General features: G+C 53.4%; 10 protein-coding genes across 10 annotated transcripts; 5 read left to right on the forward strand and 5 right to left on the reverse strand.

Annotated features, from left to right (window-relative positions):
* Window positions 1-175: 175 nt before the first annotated feature.
* Window positions 176-1,313, forward strand: BO95DRAFT_497698 (uncharacterized protein; the record flags this gene model as incomplete). Its single annotated transcript, XM_025590893.1, has 1 exon — window positions 176-1,313. The coding sequence occupies exon 1, from the start codon at window positions 246-248 to the stop codon at window positions 1,311-1,313; it is 1,068 nt and encodes a 355-aa protein (XP_025446971.1). The 5' UTR covers window positions 176-245.
* Window positions 1,314-2,524: 1,211 nt separating this feature from the next.
* BO95DRAFT_497706 (uncharacterized protein) lies at window positions 2,525-2,996 on the forward strand (the record flags this gene model as incomplete). Its single annotated transcript, XM_025590894.1, has 3 exons — window positions 2,525-2,756; window positions 2,819-2,895; window positions 2,955-2,996. Exons 1-3 carry the CDS (start codon window positions 2,552-2,554, stop codon window positions 2,994-2,996), a joined length of 324 nt encoding a protein of 107 aa, XP_025446972.1. The 5' UTR covers window positions 2,525-2,551.
* A 1,889-nt stretch (window positions 2,997-4,885) lies between these two features.
* BO95DRAFT_379452 (amino acid transporter) lies at window positions 4,886-6,920 on the forward strand. The gene is made up of 10 exons (XM_025583320.1): window positions 4,886-4,941; window positions 4,994-5,007; window positions 5,063-5,135; window positions 5,195-5,526; window positions 5,598-5,741; window positions 5,841-6,055; window positions 6,170-6,367; window positions 6,460-6,487; window positions 6,573-6,688; window positions 6,751-6,920. Exons 1-10 carry the CDS (start codon window positions 4,916-4,918, stop codon window positions 6,829-6,831), a joined length of 1,227 nt encoding a protein of 408 aa, XP_025446973.1. The 5' UTR covers window positions 4,886-4,915; the 3' UTR covers window positions 6,832-6,920.
* Window positions 6,921-6,953: 33 nt separating this feature from the next.
* Window positions 6,954-10,354, reverse strand: BO95DRAFT_510548 (ankyrin repeat domain-containing protein). Its single transcript, XM_025591360.1, has 4 exons — window positions 10,297-10,354; window positions 10,076-10,220; window positions 8,344-10,011; window positions 6,954-8,277 (listed from the first exon to the last, which is right to left on the reverse strand). The coding sequence occupies exons 1-4, from the start codon at window positions 10,306-10,308 to the stop codon at window positions 7,049-7,051; spliced, it is 3,054 nt and encodes a 1,017-aa protein (XP_025446974.1). The 5' UTR covers window positions 10,309-10,354; the 3' UTR covers window positions 6,954-7,048.
* A 450-nt stretch (window positions 10,355-10,804) lies between these two features.
* Window positions 10,805-12,377, forward strand: BO95DRAFT_379455 (uncharacterized protein). The gene is made up of 4 exons (XM_025583321.1): window positions 10,805-11,181; window positions 11,274-11,502; window positions 11,554-11,610; window positions 11,687-12,377. The coding sequence occupies exons 1-4, from the start codon at window positions 11,138-11,140 to the stop codon at window positions 12,260-12,262; spliced, it is 906 nt and encodes a 301-aa protein (XP_025446975.1). The 5' UTR covers window positions 10,805-11,137; the 3' UTR covers window positions 12,263-12,377.
* A 577-nt stretch (window positions 12,378-12,954) lies between these two features.
* On the forward strand, window positions 12,955-14,997 carry BO95DRAFT_438285 (uncharacterized protein). Its single transcript, XM_025585478.1, has 4 exons — window positions 12,955-13,392; window positions 13,448-13,507; window positions 13,570-13,768; window positions 13,844-14,997. Exons 1-4 carry the CDS (start codon window positions 13,303-13,305, stop codon window positions 14,902-14,904), a joined length of 1,410 nt encoding a protein of 469 aa, XP_025446976.1. The 5' UTR covers window positions 12,955-13,302; the 3' UTR covers window positions 14,905-14,997.
* Window positions 14,998-15,058: 61 nt separating this feature from the next.
* On the reverse strand, window positions 15,059-16,565 carry BO95DRAFT_155363 (uncharacterized protein). The gene is made up of 6 exons (XM_025580677.1): window positions 16,482-16,565; window positions 16,353-16,432; window positions 16,072-16,297; window positions 15,954-16,013; window positions 15,611-15,892; window positions 15,059-15,552 (listed from the first exon to the last, which is right to left on the reverse strand). Exons 1-6 carry the CDS (start codon window positions 16,530-16,532, stop codon window positions 15,403-15,405), a joined length of 849 nt encoding a protein of 282 aa, XP_025446977.1. The 5' UTR covers window positions 16,533-16,565; the 3' UTR covers window positions 15,059-15,402.
* A 225-nt stretch (window positions 16,566-16,790) lies between these two features.
* On the reverse strand, window positions 16,791-17,704 carry BO95DRAFT_510552 (uncharacterized protein; the record flags this gene model as incomplete). Its single annotated transcript, XM_025591361.1, has 2 exons — window positions 17,185-17,704; window positions 16,791-16,899 (listed from the first exon to the last, which is right to left on the reverse strand). The coding sequence occupies exons 1-2, from the start codon at window positions 17,361-17,363 to the stop codon at window positions 16,791-16,793; spliced, it is 288 nt and encodes a 95-aa protein (XP_025446978.1). The 5' UTR covers window positions 17,364-17,704.
* BO95DRAFT_510553 (uncharacterized protein) lies at window positions 17,205-18,156 on the reverse strand (the record flags this gene model as incomplete). The annotated part of the gene is made up of 2 exons (XM_025591362.1): window positions 17,205-17,680; window positions 17,777-18,156. 2 exons carry the CDS (start codon window positions 18,154-18,156, stop codon window positions 17,419-17,421), a joined length of 642 nt encoding a protein of 213 aa, XP_025446979.1. The 3' UTR covers window positions 17,205-17,418.
* A 444-nt stretch (window positions 18,157-18,600) lies between these two features.
* Window positions 18,601-20,095, reverse strand: BO95DRAFT_510554 (SDR family oxidoreductase). Its single transcript, XM_025591363.1, has 4 exons — window positions 19,773-20,095; window positions 19,582-19,721; window positions 19,343-19,532; window positions 18,601-19,287 (listed from the first exon to the last, which is right to left on the reverse strand). The coding sequence occupies exons 1-4, from the start codon at window positions 20,050-20,052 to the stop codon at window positions 18,689-18,691; spliced, it is 1,209 nt and encodes a 402-aa protein (XP_025446980.1). The 5' UTR covers window positions 20,053-20,095; the 3' UTR covers window positions 18,601-18,688.
* Between the last annotated feature and the right edge of the window lie 460 nt (window positions 20,096-20,555).

The raw sequence follows: 20,555 nt of genomic DNA on the forward strand, positions 1-20,555 counted from the left end.
TATAATCAGCCAGCGGCAAGAATGACACCAACATCTTCAGGGAGTTTAGCCCTGAACTGCCTTCACATTCCACGACCCACGCCTTCCCCGGATCATCAAACCTCTTCATCCTGGTCCATACAGCGCGAATGAGGATAAATACTACACACCAATCCCACCGCGTCGTTGCTTTTCAGCGCCAACAGTCAAAGACGATCACGTCCATCACCCTCTCTCCTGAGTACTGCATCACCCCAAACACCAAGATGTTCCTCCCCCCCAAACACATCCTCCCCCTCCTCACCACGCTCAACACGCTCACCACGCTCACAACCCTAATCACCGCCTCCCCGGACCAAAAGCCCGCCTACCGAATCACCTCGCCCGCGGCCTCGGCGATCCTGACCCCCAACACACCCAGCGTGATCTCGTGGTCCACTACGCAACGCAGCTCAGCCAAACTCTCCATCCACCTCGAAACCACCACCAACCACACAAACCTCTACACCATCGCCACCAACATCACCAACTCGGGGTCCATCTCCTGGTCCCCGCCCGCCCGCATCCCGCCGGGCGAGGAGTACATCATCGTCCTCGACCCGACCACTTCCACGGACAACGATACCAACACCACCAACACCACTTCTACCTCAAACACCACCCAAGAAGAAAAAGCAACCTACAAGTCCCCGGCCTTCACCATCACCGCCCCCAAGCCCTCATCCAACAACTCCACCTCCACAGCAACAAACTCCACCACCACCTCAGAAACAACAACCTACTACCCGACCGAGAACCAGGCCATCGCCCGCGGCAAAACCACCATCGTGACGTGGCCCGTCGCGCAGGACCAGAGATCCGGGCACGTCAGCGTCTACCTCATGGAGGGGAGGGAGGCGGGGTCCACCACCGCCAAGAATGTCTCGACGGTGGCGACGCACGTGGCCAACTCAGGAAGTCTGGCGTGCGTGCTGCCGGGGAACCTGACGCTGGCGGAGGATTATCGGTTTGCGGTGGTCGGGGTGGACGGTGGGGAGGAGGTGAGGTATTCGGCGATGTTTCGGGTGGTGGATGGGGATGATGATGATGATGAAGAGGATAGTGGGAGGGATGAGGTGGAGGATGTGCAGGAGAAGAATGACGAGAAGGAGGATAGGGGTGAGGCTCATGCTGCGGAGACGAGCGCTACGCCTACGGAGAGTGGGCTGGCCAGTGGTTCGACGGGGGCGTTGAAGTCGGATTCGACATGGATTGCGACTGCGGGGGGAGCGAGGGTGGTGACTGGTGGCGGGTGGGTTGCGCTTGGGATGGTGGTAGCTGCGTTGCTGGTTTAGGGGTTGTGGTTCCATTGAGAGAGGGGTAATGCATACTTCGTCGATATATTGGTTAGCGTAGATTATTTAGCCATTGGATTATGATACTGATGTGTTTTGGAGTGTTAAATGTGGTTCAAACTGCCTCATTTCCAACCAGCGTTCTCACCGTGCCCACTTTTGGTGCAGTGTAGTCATCTGGCACTATTTGCTGCTATCTCCAGCTCATCCTCCCAATAGTAACCGTGCGATATCTGAATTCAAAAGACAACAATCGGATTCGTGGAGTTCAGCACCGAGCGCGTGAAATCATTGACGGTCTAGTTCCCAAGCCCGCTAGAGATGCGGCGCGATGGCTAGGGCTCAATCGAGATCTTGTCAAGCAGGCCATGGGGCCTAGTCTAGACCGGCGTAGATCCGGGTAAATCCGCTGCAACAGATAATCTCACTACCTCACCACAGTCTCAAATCGTTCCACGCGAGTCCATTGCATGCCAAGAACCAGGATAACAAAGAGAAGAGGCGAGATGGTGACCTTAGCCCCGGTAAGATAGCATGGCAGACACGCTGAACACGACCTATGACTCCACCCGCCAGCCAGAAAGTCTCCCAAAACGACTGACGAGGTGAAAGGCAGGATGCTCCACCCTCGCTTCCCACTGCTCAAAGCAGGTACTACAGGCGCTAGCCCCACGCTCAGATTGCTTTCTCTCAGGTGGAACGCGGGTCTGGGTTCGTATTGGTCGCGATCATTGACCCTGGGGGTACCAGACATCACGTAAACCTAATCGCAGAGCCTTATCGAAATATAGCTCAGGAGTATCTTGGGGCTTGACTCGACAGACCCATCGCGCCGGGTATCCAAACAAATTGTGTCCAGACAGACCCATGTGGCGATCCCGGCAGGTGTAGTACCAAGTTTACGAGGCGGCCCGCCCAAGACGCCGGGCAGCTGAGCGGCTGTAGTATCCGCTATCACGGCCATGATTTACGAGAACTTCGCTCTTCTCCTCGATACGGTTCTTCCCAGCTCGTGAATCTCATCAAGATCTTCTTCAAACATCAAGTCGTGAGATCAGAGATCGTATCCTTGCAAGACGAAGGACGAGGTCTAGACCTCAGCATCTTCTCTATAAAATGGCCGATTTATCCTGGACAACCCTATCTCTCTTCCTCCTCATCATCATCAAAATCAGACCATCGCAGAGCAACAAAAGAACCTTCCCAATCGCCCTCAGACCACTCAGCCTCAAAGCAACATGCAGTTGAAGAACGTCCTCGCCGTCTTTGCCGCCCTCAACCTCGTCACCGCCGCCCCGACCCCCGACGAGGACGGCCTCGAGATCATCGACGGCCCCGAGGGAGGTGCCGATGAGTTCGAGATCGTGAAGCGAGGCCAAGCCACCTTCTACTGCAAGGGCGCTGTCGTCAGTGGCCTGGCCGGGACTAACTGCGGGACTCAGCGTAAGTTCGCACATCACCCGGTACCCACCCAGCATTAGGGAATATCGCACGTTCTGACTTAGCGGCGTTCTCAAAAGCCTTCCCCAACTGCAACAACCTCTACTGCTACAGCGGCAAGTACATCGCCTGGCCAGCTCCTGTAAGCCATGTCCAAACTAAGGTCTGCAAAGGAGATCGCTAACTCACTGGGACCGCCAGAAACCGTACGAGTACAAGTCGTACATTGTCTGCCAGAAGTAGATTTGCTACCTAGCATGGTAGCTGCTGCGAGAACGGTGCAGGGAGAATTTTTGCTGCTGTCCTAGCTCCACGGAGTGCATTGCATTTGGGGAGCAAACGTCCCCCAAAGGCTTCATTAGTTCTTGAAGGATACGGATCAGGGGGGGAGATAGGGGTCATAGTGAATTGGCGCAGCGATGAGCGAAAATCAAGAGGAAATGCCACCTAATAATACTTTGCTATTGCTTGAATGGAATTCAATTTTTGTTTCTGAAGTGGCCTAGGTGGTCCGGGGTGATTTATGCTAGGGTGATCAGAACTTAGGGCTAGATAATCAGTGGTTGACTCGTATCTCTTTCCATGGGAAGCTCGGATTCACCCTCTCATCCCGCCGTTTGCGGCCGGTCGCGCCTCGAGCTGGAGGCCCTTATTCACCCCACAACTGCAACCCCTGACGTAATGAATTTGCCAATCCGCAGATCATGCGCACCCAGTAACGCTAAATGGCATATTTAAAGAAAGCCTCGCCTCCTGGCCTTGCGAGAAAACCCTTGGACCTTTCTTTGCAAATAGAAGCCTTTTCAATGCCCCATGATACACGCACAAATAGTCACCGCTGGGATCAACATGCAATGAAAGACTCATGCAGCTGGTCCCACGAGTCCCCCATTCATTTCTGGTGCATTGCTGCAACAAGCAAGCAGTGTCATACCTGAACAGACTAGTTCTCAACATTGCTCTTCGGAGAGCGCGTTCCAGAAAGGCTTATAGTAAGAGCAAGCTACTAATATCCTCGAGGACTATTGCTTCGTCATAGTTTTCCGGCTATTTCGGTCTTGGAAACGCAGGAAGCCGGGATCGCCGGCACAGATCCGCCATTCGGGTAGTTTGATAAAATGAAATAGCCACGAACAGCCGCGGGTATCCGGTGCAGAACGGCCGCGAAATATCTTTCTGCAAATGGACCAGTCAAAGGTTCGCTGATGAAAAAGACAGAGATGGGAACTTGTAGTGTACTTCCGCAATAACGGAAAGCACCGCTCTGATCATTCGACATTTTTCTCCTTGTTAAGTATAGCGTGGTACCACGGGTCTGTAGAGGAATTGAATCGCATACAAATATATATACCCCGTTTATCAACGTTATAGATGCTATGAGTAATCCTCAACTGAACACCAGCGACTCATTGCCTCAGGTATTAACTTTCTTCAAGGGTTGACTTGCGCCTGTAGACCAATGCCTAAACTCCTGCTCCGTGGAAAGTGACACGCAAATCTCAAGCAAACTTGACTGCGAGGCTCCAAAAGCATAACCAGCCGCAGCAGATGGAAGATTGCAGTCCTGTAAAGATTCGTTAAGATCTTTCTCTGCCACATAACTGAATAAGATAATGGTCCTACGCTTGAACCACAAATATTGAGCTTTTGGTTATCTCCCTACGAGAGATCTCTCGCAAATGAAGCGGAATATCCCCGCATGTCCGGCCTTGCGTCGGCTATGGCCATGCGTCTGGAGCAGATCGATCGTGTTTTTTGTGCGTCCAGTCTCAGCCAAGGCCGGGGAGATCCACTTTTTCTCAGAGGAAAAATGCGGGGTAAGGGGACGCAAAGCGTGGCAGGAAACGTGATAGTCATTTTCTGGAATTGCAGTTTAAATATCGACCTCCCGTAGCAAGGACAGCTGAGATACATGAAGCCATTGTGCGTCTAGTGTGTCCTCTTCAGCGTCCATCGAACTTCTGCTAGAATTGCGAAAGTCCAATTGATAGAGGTTCTCATCTGAAAGCCAGGTTACGCAAATGTCTCACCGTGATGAGTCGGTCCGATCCGACCTGCAACTGGAGAGTGCGCGACAAAGTATGGAGGAAGACGTGTCAAAGAAACCTAACCTACACAATGACAACCCGGAGGACCCGTTTGGGGTGGAGATCGAAGGACAAATGCAGTACAAGACCTTGAGTTGGTGGTATGTCAACTACTCATGGCATCTTGGATTAAGCCACTAACGAACTCTTCAGGCAATGTGGCATGCGTACGTCGTACACCTCTATGAAGGCCAATAACTTTCACATACTCACAAACGATAGTCATGATTGCCGAAACCGTATCTCTGGGAATCCTATCGCTGCCAGCCGCCGTCGCAGCCCTGGGAATCGTTCCGTACGTCGTCCCCATCTCTCCCCACAGCAGCAAGGCAGCTCCTTACCCCTTTCTACCAGCTCAATCATCGCCCTGCTCGGACTCGGGGGCATGGCAACATACACAGGCTACGTAATCGGGCAGTTCAGATGGCGATATCCGCATGTGCACAGCATGGCCGACGCAGGGGAGGTGCTGTGGGGCCCGTTCGGACGGGAGCTGCTAGGAGGGGGTCTCATCCTGCTCCTGATCTTCGTGATGGGCAGCCATCTGCTGACCTTCTCGGTGGCGATGAACACGATGACGGAGCATGCGACCTGCTCCATCGCCTTCAGCATTGTAGGCTTCGCCATCTCGCTGCTCTGCACACTACCGCGCACTATGCGAGGAATGACCCTGATGGCCATCATCTGTGCGTGGCCACCCCAACCCTCAACACCCCAACACTGGCACCCCGACACAACCATCTAACCCTAAACCCAGGCTTCATCAGCATCCTCTCCGCCATCTTCGTGGTAACCATCGACCTCGGCATCATCAACCAAGACCACTACCACGCCACCGCCGTGCACCGCACCGACCTCAACAAAGGCTTCCTAGCCATCACCAACATGGTTTTCGCATTCGGTATACCCTCCTTTTCTCCCCCCCTCATCGCAACCCCAACTCTCCACCCCCCACCCCCCACCCCCAACCCCCAACCCCCAAGCTAAAACAGACCAAAAGCCGCCCACGCCGCCTTCTTCAGCTTCATCTCCGAACTCCAACAACCCAAAGACTACCCGAAAGCCCTCTACCTGCTCCAAACCATCGACACAACGCTCTACATCCTCGTTGCCGTCCTCATCTACTACTTCGCCGGGCCGAGCGTCGTCTCTCCGGCCTTGGGATCGGCCTCGCCGGTGGTCCGCAAGGTCGCGTATGGGGTCGCCTTACCGACTGTACGTTTCCCCGGTCCCCTTTTACAATTTATCAATTCCCGCCAATCTCCACCCACCTCAGCCCTCAGCAGTCAGATAACTAATCCTTTCCCTTCTGGGGACCCAAAAAAAAAGATCATCATCTCCGGCGTGGTAAACGGCCACATCGCCTGTAAATACATCTACATCCGCTTGTTCCGCGGCACGGACCGGGTGCACGGGACTGACTGGCGGAGCTACGCGCTGTGGGCGGGGATCGCGCTGGGCGTGTGGGCGCTGGCCTGGGTCATTGCCGAGGCGATTCCGAGCTTTAGCAATATCTTGAGTCTGGTGGTGCGTCTTCCCTCGTGCCCCCTTCTTTGAACATTCCACGACAAAAAAAAGTAATGGGAGGTTGGGATGCTAACTGCCGGTGGGTGGGACAGGCTTCGTTGTTTGCGACGTGGTTTACTTGTACGTTGTTCTTCCCCTTTCTCGGCTGAAGTGTGTATGGAGCGTGAAGGATAAAGCTGACTGAGAATGGGGGGCAATGTGTTAGATGGACTTCCGGGGATTTTCTGGCTGTACCTGAATCGGGGGTTGTGGTTCAGCAGCCTCGGGAAGTTCGCGCTGACGGTAGTGAATGGGTTTATGTTTTGCGCCGGGGCGATTATTGTAAGTTTTTCTGTGTGTGTGGGATGTCTACTTTGAGGAGTACAGCTAATCATTGGGTGTAGTGTGGGCTGGGGCTCTATGTTTCAGGGAAAGCGATCCATGAGGCGCCTGCGCAGGCCTCGTTTTCTTGTGCTAGTTCTTGAGGGCCACACCTAGAGAGGACTTGAGTCTAACTTGAGTGCGTGGGGTTAAGGATACGGAATTGCATGCAGGACAGGTAGATAGAGAAGTGGAGAAGAGTTTTAAAATCAAACGACTAACATTGGAAGACCTTCTCGGTGGAACAAAATATACTACACCCAACCATGAACAATAACCACTCGCCATCACGGCATAATCAAAACACATACAAGACAAAAACTACCACTTAAACTTCTTTGGCACAAACCTACTCGCCTGACTCTGTAGAAAACCCTTCTTTTCCTGCTCCGCCTGCGGCTCAGCAGCAGCTTCCTCTGAGACCTCTTTCGTCTCGACGTCAGGCTCCTTCTCCTCACTCTTCTGCCGCCGCTCGATGATCTCCACCGCCCAGCCCATCGAGGCCATCTTCGCGAACATGAGTGGCGTCGCCTTGTTCTTCCCTTCCGCAGACGGATCCGCGCCCGCGTCTAGCAGCAGCTCCACCGTTCGCTCCCACGAGGCTTGCCCATCCAGATCCGCAAGGAGCTCCGCTTGGCCCTGGGCGCGCAGCTCATGGGCGATCGCCCCGGCGGTCTGCAAGAACAGGAGCAGCGGGGTGCGGTGCTCATCGTCCTTGGCGTTGACGTCCGCCCCGTGGTCCATCAGCCGCTTCGCCATGACCTCGCTGTCCATGCCGACGACGGCGATATGGAGCGGCGTCTGACCGACGCTGTCGCGGGTATTCACGTCGGCGCCGTGGGCGAGCAGTGCGTCGACGGTCCGTTCCGCGTCCTTGACTTTCACGGCAATGTGGAGGGCGGTCTGTGCCGTGTTGATGGCGTGGTAGGTGTCGATGAGAGTCTTGGAAGCCTTCCACGCCGCGAGACCCTTCGCGGCCAGACCCATGCCGACGGTTGTCTTGCGGTTGGGGTCTGCGCCGCCTTTGAGGAGGGCTTCGACGAGGGCTTCTAGTCCGGGGACCCCTGCCGCTTTGTGGAGAGGGGTGATGCCGCTGCTGTTGGTGACGTTGGGGTCGGCAGAGTGGGCCAGGAGTGTGGTGACCGTTTCGACGGAGCGGCCGTCGATGGCGTAATGCAGCGCGGTGTTGCCGCCGCTTCGAGTAAAGATATTGGGTCGGGCGCCGGCTTTGAGTAGTTCCTTGACCATCTTGGGGCCCGCGTCGGACCGTTCGGCGGCGGCGAAGTGCAGCGCCGTGCGACCGGGGTGGAGGAGCCCAATGGTCGTCGCATCGACGATGGCCCCGTTCTGCAGCAGCCAGGTGACCATCTCGACCGCCTCAGAGTCTGCCGCAATGTGAATCGCACTCCAGCCCGAGGTGTCGGGCGCCGCGACGGCCGATGGCAGCGAGAAGATAGACATATTCCAGGAGGTGGCGCGATCAGCCAGCCACGGGAGATTGAGTCGAGCGGACACAAAGAGCAAGCTGGTGCTAGTGGAGAAGCCGGAGTCTGTTTGTAAAAGTAGAACACATTAGTGCTGCGGACGATGCGAAGTGCTTGAACAATACGACTTACACTTTCCATGCGTCCACCGCTTCAGAAGATCATAGGCCTTCAACCAGTTCTGCAAGGACACTGATTCAGCCTCGAAAAATCGCTTCATGCCAACCACGTCACTTTCCTCCCGAATTTGGCTTTCGCGGAGGTGATCTCCAAGATACTCGATGGAATATTGGAGGAAGGGATAGCCCGCGACGTATTCCTGTCTAGTCTTGGTAAGCTCGACTTCATCGATCTTCCAATCCTTATTCACCGGTGGCTTGGGCACATCATGGCGCTGAATTTCCTCAAACTGCAGATATGCCAAACAGGCCGAGGCCATCTGTCGATGGGCATCCGACTTGCTCATCCCGAACCGGGGATAATCCTTGGCGCCTTCCTCGCTGAAAACGTGGGTCAAAAAGTCCTTGACAGATTGATGGCTCAGATAGACGGCGCCACTCCGGACTGCGAAAAGAGTGCCCCAGCTGTTCTCGATATTCTGCCGCAAAGCCTGGAGATCCTCCTCGCTTGCATTTGCGCCCGTGTACTCCCTCCCCTCCTGGAGCATGAGAATCACATCCAACTCCCGCAGAGTTAATGGGCGACCGGCGAAGTAGATCCACATGAGCAGTGTCCGCAACCGCCCGACCACGTCCCGCGACTGTCGCTCCAGTATTGCGCTGTAGAAGGCTTCGACATCGGACGGGATGTTGTGCAGCCTTTCCTTGACCCGGGCCTCGGTCCAGACACCCTCCCAGGTGGACAGGTCATCGAGAACCAGCGACAGCCACATGAACATGCCTTTGGAGCTTTCCTTCAATTGGCCCGTGATTTCTTCGCGAAGCCTATCCGGGAACTTGCGATACTCCTGAATGCGGCGAACCCTGCGCTCGGCGACTTGCCCGATGTCCTCCTGATTCCCCTCTGGCATATCCACCGTAAACTCGGGAAGCATTTTATCGGAGACAATAGCACTACCTCGGTCCGAGATAATGCACCGAAAGGTGAACTTGCGGCCCAGGTCGTTTGCCTTCTTGCTGATTCTGGTGGACAAATCATTTACGATCCGAAGAATTGGGGCGATGAAATGGCCGCACTGATCTAACCCGTCGATGACAAAATACAACACCTCCAAACTGGGATCAGCCACGATGTCTTCGATGATCCCAAGTAGAACATCGCGTGAGTGAAACTCGTCCACTTCAATCGTGCTGCCGTTAGATGACCCCTGCAAGTCTTCAAGATTTTGCACATGCTGCAGTGCGTATTTGATCAGACCACGGTTCTGCTGTAGCAGCTTGTATAGCAAGGTCCTAAGAACCCAGATGGGCGCCTTGCGGTGCTCATTCTTGTCATCGCAAAAGCAAGCCACCGCGATCGTCTTCCCAGGCGTTCCAACCTCTGGGCTTAGGATCACATCCTCGGTCAAGGAAGGAGATTGGGGGCTGGTGCTCGAGCGCAGACTGGATTGAATAGCTCTTGTGAGATATTTCAGCAGTACAGTCTTCCCACTGCCGGGAATCCCTCGAATGTACAGCGGTGTGGTTGACGGGGGATCGGTTTGGATCCAGCTCCGAAAGGCTGCGCATTCGAAAATCCATTCACAGGTCCCGGGGAACGCACGAGCGATGTCGTGTCGGTCCCCTGAGTCGCCTGCAACTAGGGCGTCGAGTAATTTCTCTTCGACCGTCTTCTTGTCGCCTGCAGACCGACGAAAAAGTGTTAACCCAAGGCAAGATACAACTCATCATCAGGCCCATCTTACCCATGTAGACGGAAGCTCCGGCAGCGATGGTAACCTGTTGAATGGCATCACTGTAAAACGATGCTTCCATCGAGCCATAGTTCTGACCCAGCTGAAGTCCAGAGTTTGTCGAGTTGTTGAACGCGGCTGACGCCGGTGGTGGTGCCTGGAGCTATAGTGTCAGCATTGGGGCCAGAACATCCATCAATCTACCTCCTCTTGCACTGAAGCACAATACTCACTGTATCAACCATCGTACTAGACTATCTCCTCGGAGATTGCCACAGTCTTGAATCTTCGGACTGAAGCGCAAGTGGACAAACGCACGGTCGAACGCAAGTCGTTGTTAAATAAGACCGATCTCATGGGACACACCCGGTGCAGCAAGCAAGTTCTGCTTGACAGTAAGCAGGAATTGCATCTCCGCATCTGCTGAAAAGGTCAACACTGCCTCGATTGGGTGCCACCGGGATGGACGGCGTTCTCCTAGTCGGGTTCAGTTGTCAGAAGACTTTCAGCCCTCCACGCCGCGGGTGTGATCATAGGTGCAGATTTCAGCTGCATCCAATGAGGGGGCAAATATGCACCTCGCTTGCAGTCACCCAAACAAACCACTCCCCGTCAGCATCGATCAGCGCTCACACCTCATCCCGATGCCCCCCCCCTCCCTCCCTCTCCGTACTCCGTACAATTCATCTAGCTTGCTGCAGGAGATGGTCCATGGCCGAGGTCCCCCCCCCCTCCAACACACGCACGCACGGCACCCGTTCGGAACGGTGTGGAAGGCAAGCGGTCTATATTGACTTTTAGCGCCAGCCATTCAGTTTGTGGGTATGGATATTGCGATTCCATTGGACCAAAGTACGAACCGTCGCGATTGGGCCTCGTTTGGGATTGTTGCAGCTGCTGGATCTGCGATTGTCCCTCCTGAGGGACGATGCCTGATTTCTCGGGATGCTCCTTATCATGAGTTGGAACATAAATTCGGTCGGCCCCAGCAAAAAGGGATAGTCCCATTTACTATCACCACTGATCCGACCGTTATTTTGATATACATCTGTTGTTGAAGGTGGCGCATTACCAATGGAGCTGAAAGTGATCCGGGACCCTGGCGACGCTCGCGTGGAGTAAGTTACACCACACCTCTTAAGTGTACGACATTGCAAGGTTATTTCTAGAAGTCGCATGGTTGGGGAAAACTGATCATGGAACTCTGAAGCATTGTTTTCGTCCACGGCTGGCATGGCGAGCAGCCCGGCTGGACCTCTGCCGCCAAATCAGTGTTCTGGCCAGAGAAACTCTTCGCGAGCAAGATTTCCGAGGCGCGCGTGTTCTCATTCGAGTACGATGTCACTCTCGAAACGTTCTGGAACGAGGAAGACCTCATCACCGAGCTTTCCAATGAGCTGATGGACCAGCTTATGGATCAACGCACCGAACCGGAGAAGGTTGCCCCGCCCCTCCCCTCTAACCTTCCCCGCTGCTGATGATACGACCAGGAGAAACGCGCTGTGATTCTTGTAGCGCATTGCCTTGGAGGGCTGATCTGCGAGAATGTAGGCTTCCTGGAGTGCGGTCCAGCCGCATCCTCCCAAACACCCCCTGGAGCCAAATGTTAACAAACAAGCATAGGCGCTGGTTCGAGGAGCCGAGCACGACGACCGAAAAAGCCTCGTCAGCTGTGTCAAGGGGCTTCTTCTTCTCGGAACCCCACATTACCGCCCGGAAGTGTTGAGTGAAGCAAACAAGTACTTCGAGCTAGCAGGTGAAGAGGCCCCGAGTGAGTTTGGCCTGGAGGAAAAGTCGGAGTGGGTGCTGGGCATCCCGCGCGAGTTCGCTAAGCTCCGTGCCGCCGGGCTAGAGATGGACATCCAATGTTTCTACGAGGGATCCTCTACCGATCTCAATGGGAAAGGGGTCAAGATCGTGGAGATGGCCTTGGCGCGGTGCCCCGACGGGCCTCCCGCAGAGCGGCTGGCAGCCAACCATGTGAAGATGAGCCAGTTTGAGGATGAGAATGATCGCGACTTTGTCAAAGTGCTGCGCGTCCTGAAGAAATGGGTGGCCAAGGTTCCTGCCCCCGAGAAGGATGGAGGCACTACAGTCAACAATGTCTCTCACGCCTCCTTTGCGGGATCGACGAACTCGGGGTACCAGTTGGGTCAGAATGTTGGTAACCAAAGTGGGTTCGTTTTTGGAAAAGCATAGCGGTGGAGTTGCTATCATGCGATGTTATGAAGATGATGAAATCGAGCTCCAAAGCTTTCTGGAATGATGATATCGTGCATCCAGTGCTGTTGTGTTACCTTGGAATTGTTCAGGCTGTGGGCGAGTAAGCAGGGTAGACGCAGTCGGGGGTGCGGAACCCCAGTTGGCGTAAGGCATGAAGTCTCGCGGCGAAGTTGATGCCCAGAATAGAGTTTCGCCTGTATACTGGTGACAAATCAGCCAGGAATCAAGGTGGTAGGTCTGCGATCAAGCCGATTAGTTGTCAGACGGGCCACTTGGAAGGCCGGGATCGAACATGGCCCTATGGCCCAACACACGGTCCAAGTGAGGGGTCATGGGAGGGGTTCCTCAAAGTTTGACAAGTGTATCACAGACCCACGGCAGCTAGAATCATGACAAACATTCATGACCCCCTGCTATCGGATATACCCGGAGGGGTGCCATGCAGATAATCCCGTACGTGGGTATCTGCTATTGGTGTTGCTGCCAGCCGCGGGCGCTACGGTGGCTAGCTGACGAGACGGGAGAGCCCTGTGAGAAAGTGCCAACCTCAGCTTGCCGGCGTGTCCGACATGGCGCCGTTGGCTGTGCTGGAGATAGATTGCCGAGCACGGCAGCACCGAGCATTGCACCCTGGGCGCGAAAAATCACAGGACCTGGGATGGAAGCCGTGTGTGGACTGAGACGAACCAGTGTCCGTGCGATCGATCGATCTTATCTGGTCTGAACTTCCCACCACAGGGCATCGTGGCCATGTACTCGTTTTCCAGGGCTTGACCACTTCTTTTGTTGAGTCTTTACCACACATAGGCCTGAAGAAGATGGCAATCGAACCAGCAAGCAATGCATCGGCCGAGGCGTCCGACCTTGCCCAGTTGTGGCAAGGCGCCGTGGAGGACTATGAGAAGAGAACTGGGAAGAATCTGAAATTGGGTCAATTCAGGAGTATGAACGATGTGATGACAGGAACGGAAGGCCTTGCAACCAGATTCAAAGACTTTCGCGATGATAAATCGAAGATGGCCAAAGTCCGCACCGCGTTGAAGAACAACATGTGGATCATCCAGAAGGTCGTCAACACCATCCAGACGGTCGGAACTGCGGTTTCGGTGAGTTGGGCTCAGTTTACAATATGTGGCATCATTTTTGACTCGCAACTTTTAGGCATTTCCACCTGCCGTCCCGGCCAGTTTGATATTCACGGCCTTCGGCCAAGTCATGCAGGTATGCGATCATTGCGAGGAGGACGTCTATTGCATCAGCACGTTTGACTGAATTGAGCCTAGTCATTCGCCGATACATCTGCAGACTATGACAAGATTATGGGGTTCTTCGAGTTCACACATCGCTTTTTCGATCGCCTTTCGATTATCGAGGAGAGAACTCCAGCTCTACCTCCATTCCAACGATGCGTCACACGCGTCTTCTCCAGCATCCTCAAAATCTGCGCCGTCGCGCAGAAGTATGCCGCGGAGAAAAGATTCAGTATGTGCTTCCGCCTTGTTCTTCGAGCAATCTTTGATTTGTTGAAGCGTGGCTAATGCTAATTTCGCGCGTCAGAGAAATGGTTTGAGAATCTGGTAAAGGGAGCCGATGGAGATCTTACCGCAGCAAACACCGAGATGGAAGAAGCCATCAACGAGCTAAGCCAAGCCGTGGGCCTAGCGACACTGAGAACAGTCGAGATCATCGACGAGGTTGTCAGGAGCATGAACGGGCAGGTAGAATTCCTTGTCGCGAACGCCACCCTCCTCGATGAGCGCACCGAAGCAATCCAGTCGAACACCAATACCATCATGGAACAGAATCAGGATCTCGGGTCCAAGCAGGATGCAATGACGCAGTTGCAGAAGGAAACACTGGAGATGGTGAGCGAGCAATCCCGGCTGTTCAGCAGCGTGGTTGGCTACTTCGGGTCAGTCCAGATGGGCGAGAACTTTGGAGACAGTTTCAAGACCAGCGTGCTGAAGCTCGGGGTGGTGAGGCTGCGATTGGCGCGCTGGGGACAGTCGGTCGGCCTGGCCAATATCAATGATGTGCACTCCCTGGAGGAGTCCAAGCTATCACCTGACGATATACCCCGGGTATCTGAGCTGTTGGAAGGGATTCTCGACCAGTTTGCTGATGCGGAAAGAATCTCGAAGCGATTCCAGCTGCGTCATCGCAATGCGACCGCTGTTCTTGATCCTAACAAGGACCTGGACAAGGTCGCCGCATCGCTGCATCAAAAGATGAATGATCTCTCTCTTCGAAGACAGGGCAACTCGGATGCAGAGCCCACTAAGGAGCTGACATTGTACGAAGAGAAGAATTTCACGAGACTGATTGAGGACATCAACGAGTTGGTAAATGACCTGGTCGAGTTGTTTCCGGGGATCGAGGATGCGCAACGCAAGCTGGCAGAGGAAGAGGTGTCGGAGATGAAGAGCATCAAGGGGGCGCTACCTATCCTGAAAGAAGTGGCAGCCGATCAAGACAATCTGTTGACTGAGACCGTTGTGAAGGTGATCCAACAAACCTCGACGACGACGTACACCAACTCGGTGGTTTTCTCAGGAAACAACTCGGGATTTCAAGTGGGAAACAACGCAGGGAGAATCAGCAACTTGCGGTGGAACTGAGGCAGGCAGGCAGGCAGGCAGCGAGCAGTAGTATCACAGAATTGTTCTCGGAGATCAAAGAACAGAATCATCTTATCACGATGTTCAAGAAATATAGGAGGTCAAGTGTTTATCGGAGTGATGATAAAGTAGCAGTGGCTGTGTGTTCTGCGGGGAGAACACACTGGCTGATCGTAGAGGTAAATGCCCCCGGTCCTGCGTTCGAATCCCGGCGGTGGCACTTCCAGACGCTGGCTCTACCATTCCGGGATTCAACGGTATGAAAACACCCGGGGATAAGAGGGGTTTTCGTAGCACTGTTCGAGGTTATCCTCCAACAGTGCGAGCATTTTGCTGTTTTATTTCTTATTTTATTTTTATCCCGTCACCCACTGCAGATTACATGCGAAGTGTATCTCGAAACTGTGGTCATTACTCGACACCCATCACAACTGCGAGTTCTACTCGAGCGAGACCCGTCCTGCTAGATCGCTATACAAGTCGCTACCTTAACTATCTTCAAGAAGGCAAGTCATGCTTCCAAATACCCTGTGCGATCCATATAAAACCATCTCTGACTTGCTCGTACCGAGAATCAAAAGCGGTGTCAAACTTTTTCATCTCGTCATGCGTCGTGTTGAGATATAGATGCCTAGCAGTCTGTGTCCCCTACCGAGGTCTTGTCAACCAGCGCTTTTGTCTAGAGCACTCATGGGTCCATAATCACCTCGACATGCGTTCGTACAGAATCCGGCCCTTGCTCGTGGCCATAGACTGTTCGAAAGTCCTGCCTGATTCCCTCATACTGTCGCAAGGTAAGAAGTAACCAAGATGCCTCCTTGAAGTAAGCATCATCCGCCGCATGAGCCCCGCCACTATTGGCCAAGTAGCTCTCCAAGCCCTCGAGTCTGGCATCCATCTCTGGAGTACCCCTATAGAGGACTCCGCATGTGGACCTCTTAACTTCATGAAATCTTTCATCGGGGTGGGAGCCGGAGAAGAGCAATGCCTGCCGAGAAAGTGGTTGTAAACTATTTTGGCCGTCTTAGGGGATACAGGGGCAGACATACACTCTTCACAATCGAGCCTCCTGCGCTATGTGCAATGAATATGAGTGGACGTTCATGAATCTATGCTCCGCTGGGGATAAGCTTTCAACACAGTAGCCACAAATTGATTATCGGTTACCTTTGAGTCCTCTCTGTGTTGCCACAGGTCACTGACGAGTTTCTGTGATAGTACATGCGTCGACGGTTTTCTGCCAGCACAGCTCGAGTCCGGGAAGCTATATCCCCAGGAATATACATTGATATTTGGCATGTCTCGAGGAAGCACGTCCCTCAGCCAATTGACGCCAGACGCACTTGTCCAGGAGTCTTGCGGGTGACCCTTCCATCCATGCACGGCGACAAGGCTAGTATCGATTAGTCAGAGACATGAGCATGAAGGTGGTTTGAGAATCAACGTACTCAATCTCTGGCTCCGGTGAGGTATGTGCAATAGTGAGATTGGTCCTGATATCATCTTCGTGTGGTGGCCCAGGTGAGTCCTGTTCTCAATCAGAGAAGATGAGATTGGGCCGATCGGGGTGAACTGACGTTCCGAGGAGCTCCGGATTTTGCGAAGAACCGAATGAATTTCAAGGGCATGATTATATGATGAGAAAAGGCCTTTCAAACCCTTGCATTGTCTACCAAAGCAAGTGGAGACTGAATTTGATACCAGACATCCCACATTGCTGGCCTGATGTTTTGGGTTTAGCCTGCGGTTGGGGTGGGGTAACTGCGGGTTCTGTCATGTTATTCATTCGGTTATGCACATAAGTCCCGCCTACGTATAGTTAACTATGCAGGTTAATTGCCTTTTGTGCTACGTATCTGTCATTACGGACCGCTTATCGCTCAGCGTCATTGAACGTCGCTGTGGACGTACTTCATGTCCTGAAGCTGCAGGTAATCTTCGCTATAATCCAACTTGGTGACCAGCATGCATTCTTCCGCCTCATTGCGTTTGCCACTATGCCCAATGATGTCAGTTCCTTGTAAATAAAGTCTCGGGCAAGGATCTCCACTTGACACCGGATGCCTCAACGAAGTTTGATAGATCAGGTTAAATATGGATCACCAGATCGTGGGACAGCGGAAGAGAAGGTCAGAGCTATTTCCAGGAATATAGACATTCAATCATCCAGAACTAGTGAAGTAGGCCGAACACTCCCGCAATACACAGAAACCATCCTGAAGAATTCAACGCTCAAACGCCATTACCTATACATCGCCGCCTCGCATGAAAACGACCTACACTTGCGTAGATGACTGAGACCCCGAGCTCCCTAATTGTGTAGCATCGCCAGCGGGCAGCCCATAATACCACTGACCCAAGGTCTTTGTAACATTCCAATCCTTCTTGCGAAGGTCAAATAAGCGCGTCGGACGCACTACTAGCGAGGTCGTTGAAATATGCCTCAACCAGTCCAGCATGTTGGGGTCCCATGAAGGAGAATAGCAGGACCTTTGTGGAAACCGAGTCAGCCGCTCAGGATGGTCCAAGGGTATCAGTGAGCTTTACCGGTGCAGTCAGCTGCTCGATGTAGCGGACTCGCCTCAACTGCGCGATCATCAAGCGCAGGACAACCATGACCTCGCCCCGCAGAATCTTGTTGTCTGTCCCGTTCATGTTGTGGTACGTAAAGGCTTTGATACGTGTTTGTGAACCCTCGGCGACCTGGATGGCCCATCTGGTCACCCATTCTGGAGACTGAAATTGATGCAGGCCTTTGAAGGGCGTGTCGTCGATACTGTTCGCACGTGGTGAGAAATGTGTGAGACACAAGTTGTATAGCATTGGCTGCAAGAATTGATAGAAGCTGCTGAGCACCTAACTGACTTCCGACCATCGTTCTCCAAGCTTATACAGCTCCTCATGCCCGGCACCGCGAAGGCAAGCGTAAGCATAACCAAGAACAAAACCCGTCAACCAATATGCACAGGTCATCGGGCTTTTATCGTCCGGGTGGAATGCATCAAAATCATGGAATTCTCGTCCTTCCTCTTCATAGGCATCACTCGGAGTCAGAAGTAGGGAGGCAGGACATGGGATAAAAAAGATAGGCCTGGATTTTGATTGGCCTAACTCCATGAGCAAAATGTCGATGTCATAAGCTTTCGCCGTGTTCTGATAGAATTCGAGGACTTGAGAGTTTTTGATTCGACTCGTTAGTGCACGCAGTGCATGCCGTAGCTGTCGGCGTTCTAGCGGCTCAGAAGCAGGCATGATCACAAAGATAAGCGACGAGCAACGAAGGGGGAGAGAGGCGCAAGCTATTTATCCTGGGGGTCCGGGTTTCACGCGAAGGCGGGGGGTGAATGTGGGGGGAGGGAGGGAGGTTGAAAGAAGGAAATGAGCTCAGGCTTTACCCGCCAAGGGCGCGATGGATACAGTACGGCCGGGGCTCCCGAGTCTCAAAACAAGAAAGTCTGCAAGCCTCGAAGACTGCATAAGCATTTCTCTCCACGGTTATTTCGTGTTTTATGGCTAGTCATAGAGTTCAGATCTCAGGGTAATTGCTTGTATCATTTATTCATGCTTGTTCCTTCAGGTCTGCTTCCTACTAGAACCGAAAGAAAAGGATATATACCTGGCTGTGTTCACGGCTATATTAGTGACTGACGGGAGTTAGTAGGAAAGATGACCAATTCCTGTTCAGGGAGACAAGCGCTGCCAACTCCATTCCCAGGGATTATGCCTAGATATATACATTGTATAAGTCGCAGTCAACCTCATTCCACACCTGTCCCCTCACGGTTTACCTCAACCAAGCCTCCTTACTATGAATAATCTTCTCCTGAACCAGTCGATCAAACACCCGGAAGTACCCATCCCCGACCGGGTACTCCTCCGTGAACCCCACACTCCGGATCTTATCCAAGCTCAGATCGCGGTCGCGAGCCAGGAAGCTCATGCCTGCGGCCAGGAAAATCCATGTCGCTGCGGGGATCTCGCGCGGGCGTAGCTCGTACTCTTCACACATCTTCTTGTAGTCGTCCTGGTGCGCGATCCACCACTTGTCGGTGTCCGTCCAGCCCTTGACCTCGGGAATGGGAGCTTGAGCAGTCAGACCGAAGTACTCGCACATCTTGGGCCAGACGATAGAGAACGGTGCGGGTGTGGCGTTGTCGGCCGTGTTGAAGGCCTGTCCGTGCGCCTGCTCCGGCTTCTCGAGTGAAAGGTAGAGCTCTGAGCGGGCGATAATATCCTGCGACGAGGGCGTATGCGAGTGGACGTAGTTCGCGTAGGAGCCGGGATAGACGGGGGTGGCTCCGGGGCCGTTCACGTAACGGTATAGCATCAGGTAGAGGGCGAGGGGCTCGACGTAAGTCATGCTGGTCGGGATCGGGACGTGGCCTGCCCATCGGCGGTGTCAGCGTGGGTCAGGATTCAAAAACTAGAAATGACGCACCCACAATCTGATCTGGTCGGACTTCGCACCATTTCCAGGACTTTCCCTTGTTAGCTTCCTTGACCAGATCGACCTGCGCATAGTAGAAGATCTCGTCGCCCCAGGGCGAAGGAATGCGCGGGTTATCCTCGCGCAAGGGAGGGTTGATCTCGATGTGTTCCTGGAAGCGAAAGACAGAGACTCCGTAGTTCTGCGCAAAGTCAGCGGAAGCCCCCAAGTGTTGTTTGGATAGTAAATACGTTTGTTCCAGTTTGTAGCACAAAGAACTGCAGATTCTTGCACAGCTTGTCGACAGCGTGCACGGCGTTATATGTCATTTCCACGTTGATATCTCGGATTGCCATCACATCCATCGACCATGCAGTTGCATTGGAGTAGGCTGGTGTGATAAGTGAGATTGTGATGAATCCCTTTCAGGCTTCTTACGTACCAAGATAATACGCGTGGGTGACCGCTTCTAGGTTGGGGACTTTCTCTTGCAATAGGGCAACTACCTCGTCAAGAGTCCCTCGTAGATTCACGCCGCTGTGCAACTCCAGTCGAGGATCATCCGGTAATCCACTTTTCTCCAAAGGTAGAGGTTTGTTTGTCAAGCCAATCACTCTGCAAAAGGTGGTAGGTGTGGGGTAGGAGAGAGCGCAATTTGTGACGGCCCAGCCAGAGATCCCACTGGCTCCAAAGACCAATGCAACGTTCTTCAATTCAGCCATTGCGCTGCTGTGTGTGCCTTTCTTTTCGACGAGACAATGAGGCGTCTGCGGCCACAGGCTCCTTCTTTGGCCCCTGTGAGAAGAGGGGCAGTATTTATTAAAAACAGCATCCTCGGCTGCCGAGTTATCGGAGCTGTCAATGATTCATTAGGCCCGAGCCCTTATCTGTCCACCAAGCAACTACTGAATCATACCCTGGTCTATGTTCACGAAGCTATGGCCTACGACCGGCCAGACTCCGAATGCTTTGGCTCTATTCGTGGAAGCCAGACAGAGCCAAGGTCCGCGGAAATGTCAACCGACTAAGCGCTAGCCGATCGATCTTTTGCCCCAATCACTACCTGTGGTTTGCCTGGGCTATGTGGAGTAGGTGGATAACAATATCATGCCATTTCACCACATAAATTGCTTCAAATTGACCATCCCAGGCGCAGAGTAAGGGGCCTCCCTTCCACTGACAGCGGCAGGCACCGAGGTACCCCATCTTGCTCTGTGGATTTGAT

The sequence above is a fragment of the Aspergillus brunneoviolaceus genome (genome assembly GCF_003184695.1).
Source record: "Aspergillus brunneoviolaceus CBS 621.78 unplaced genomic scaffold BO95scaffold_4, whole genome shotgun sequence".
NCBI classification, from domain to species: domain Eukaryota; kingdom Fungi; phylum Ascomycota; class Eurotiomycetes; order Eurotiales; family Aspergillaceae; genus Aspergillus; species Aspergillus brunneoviolaceus.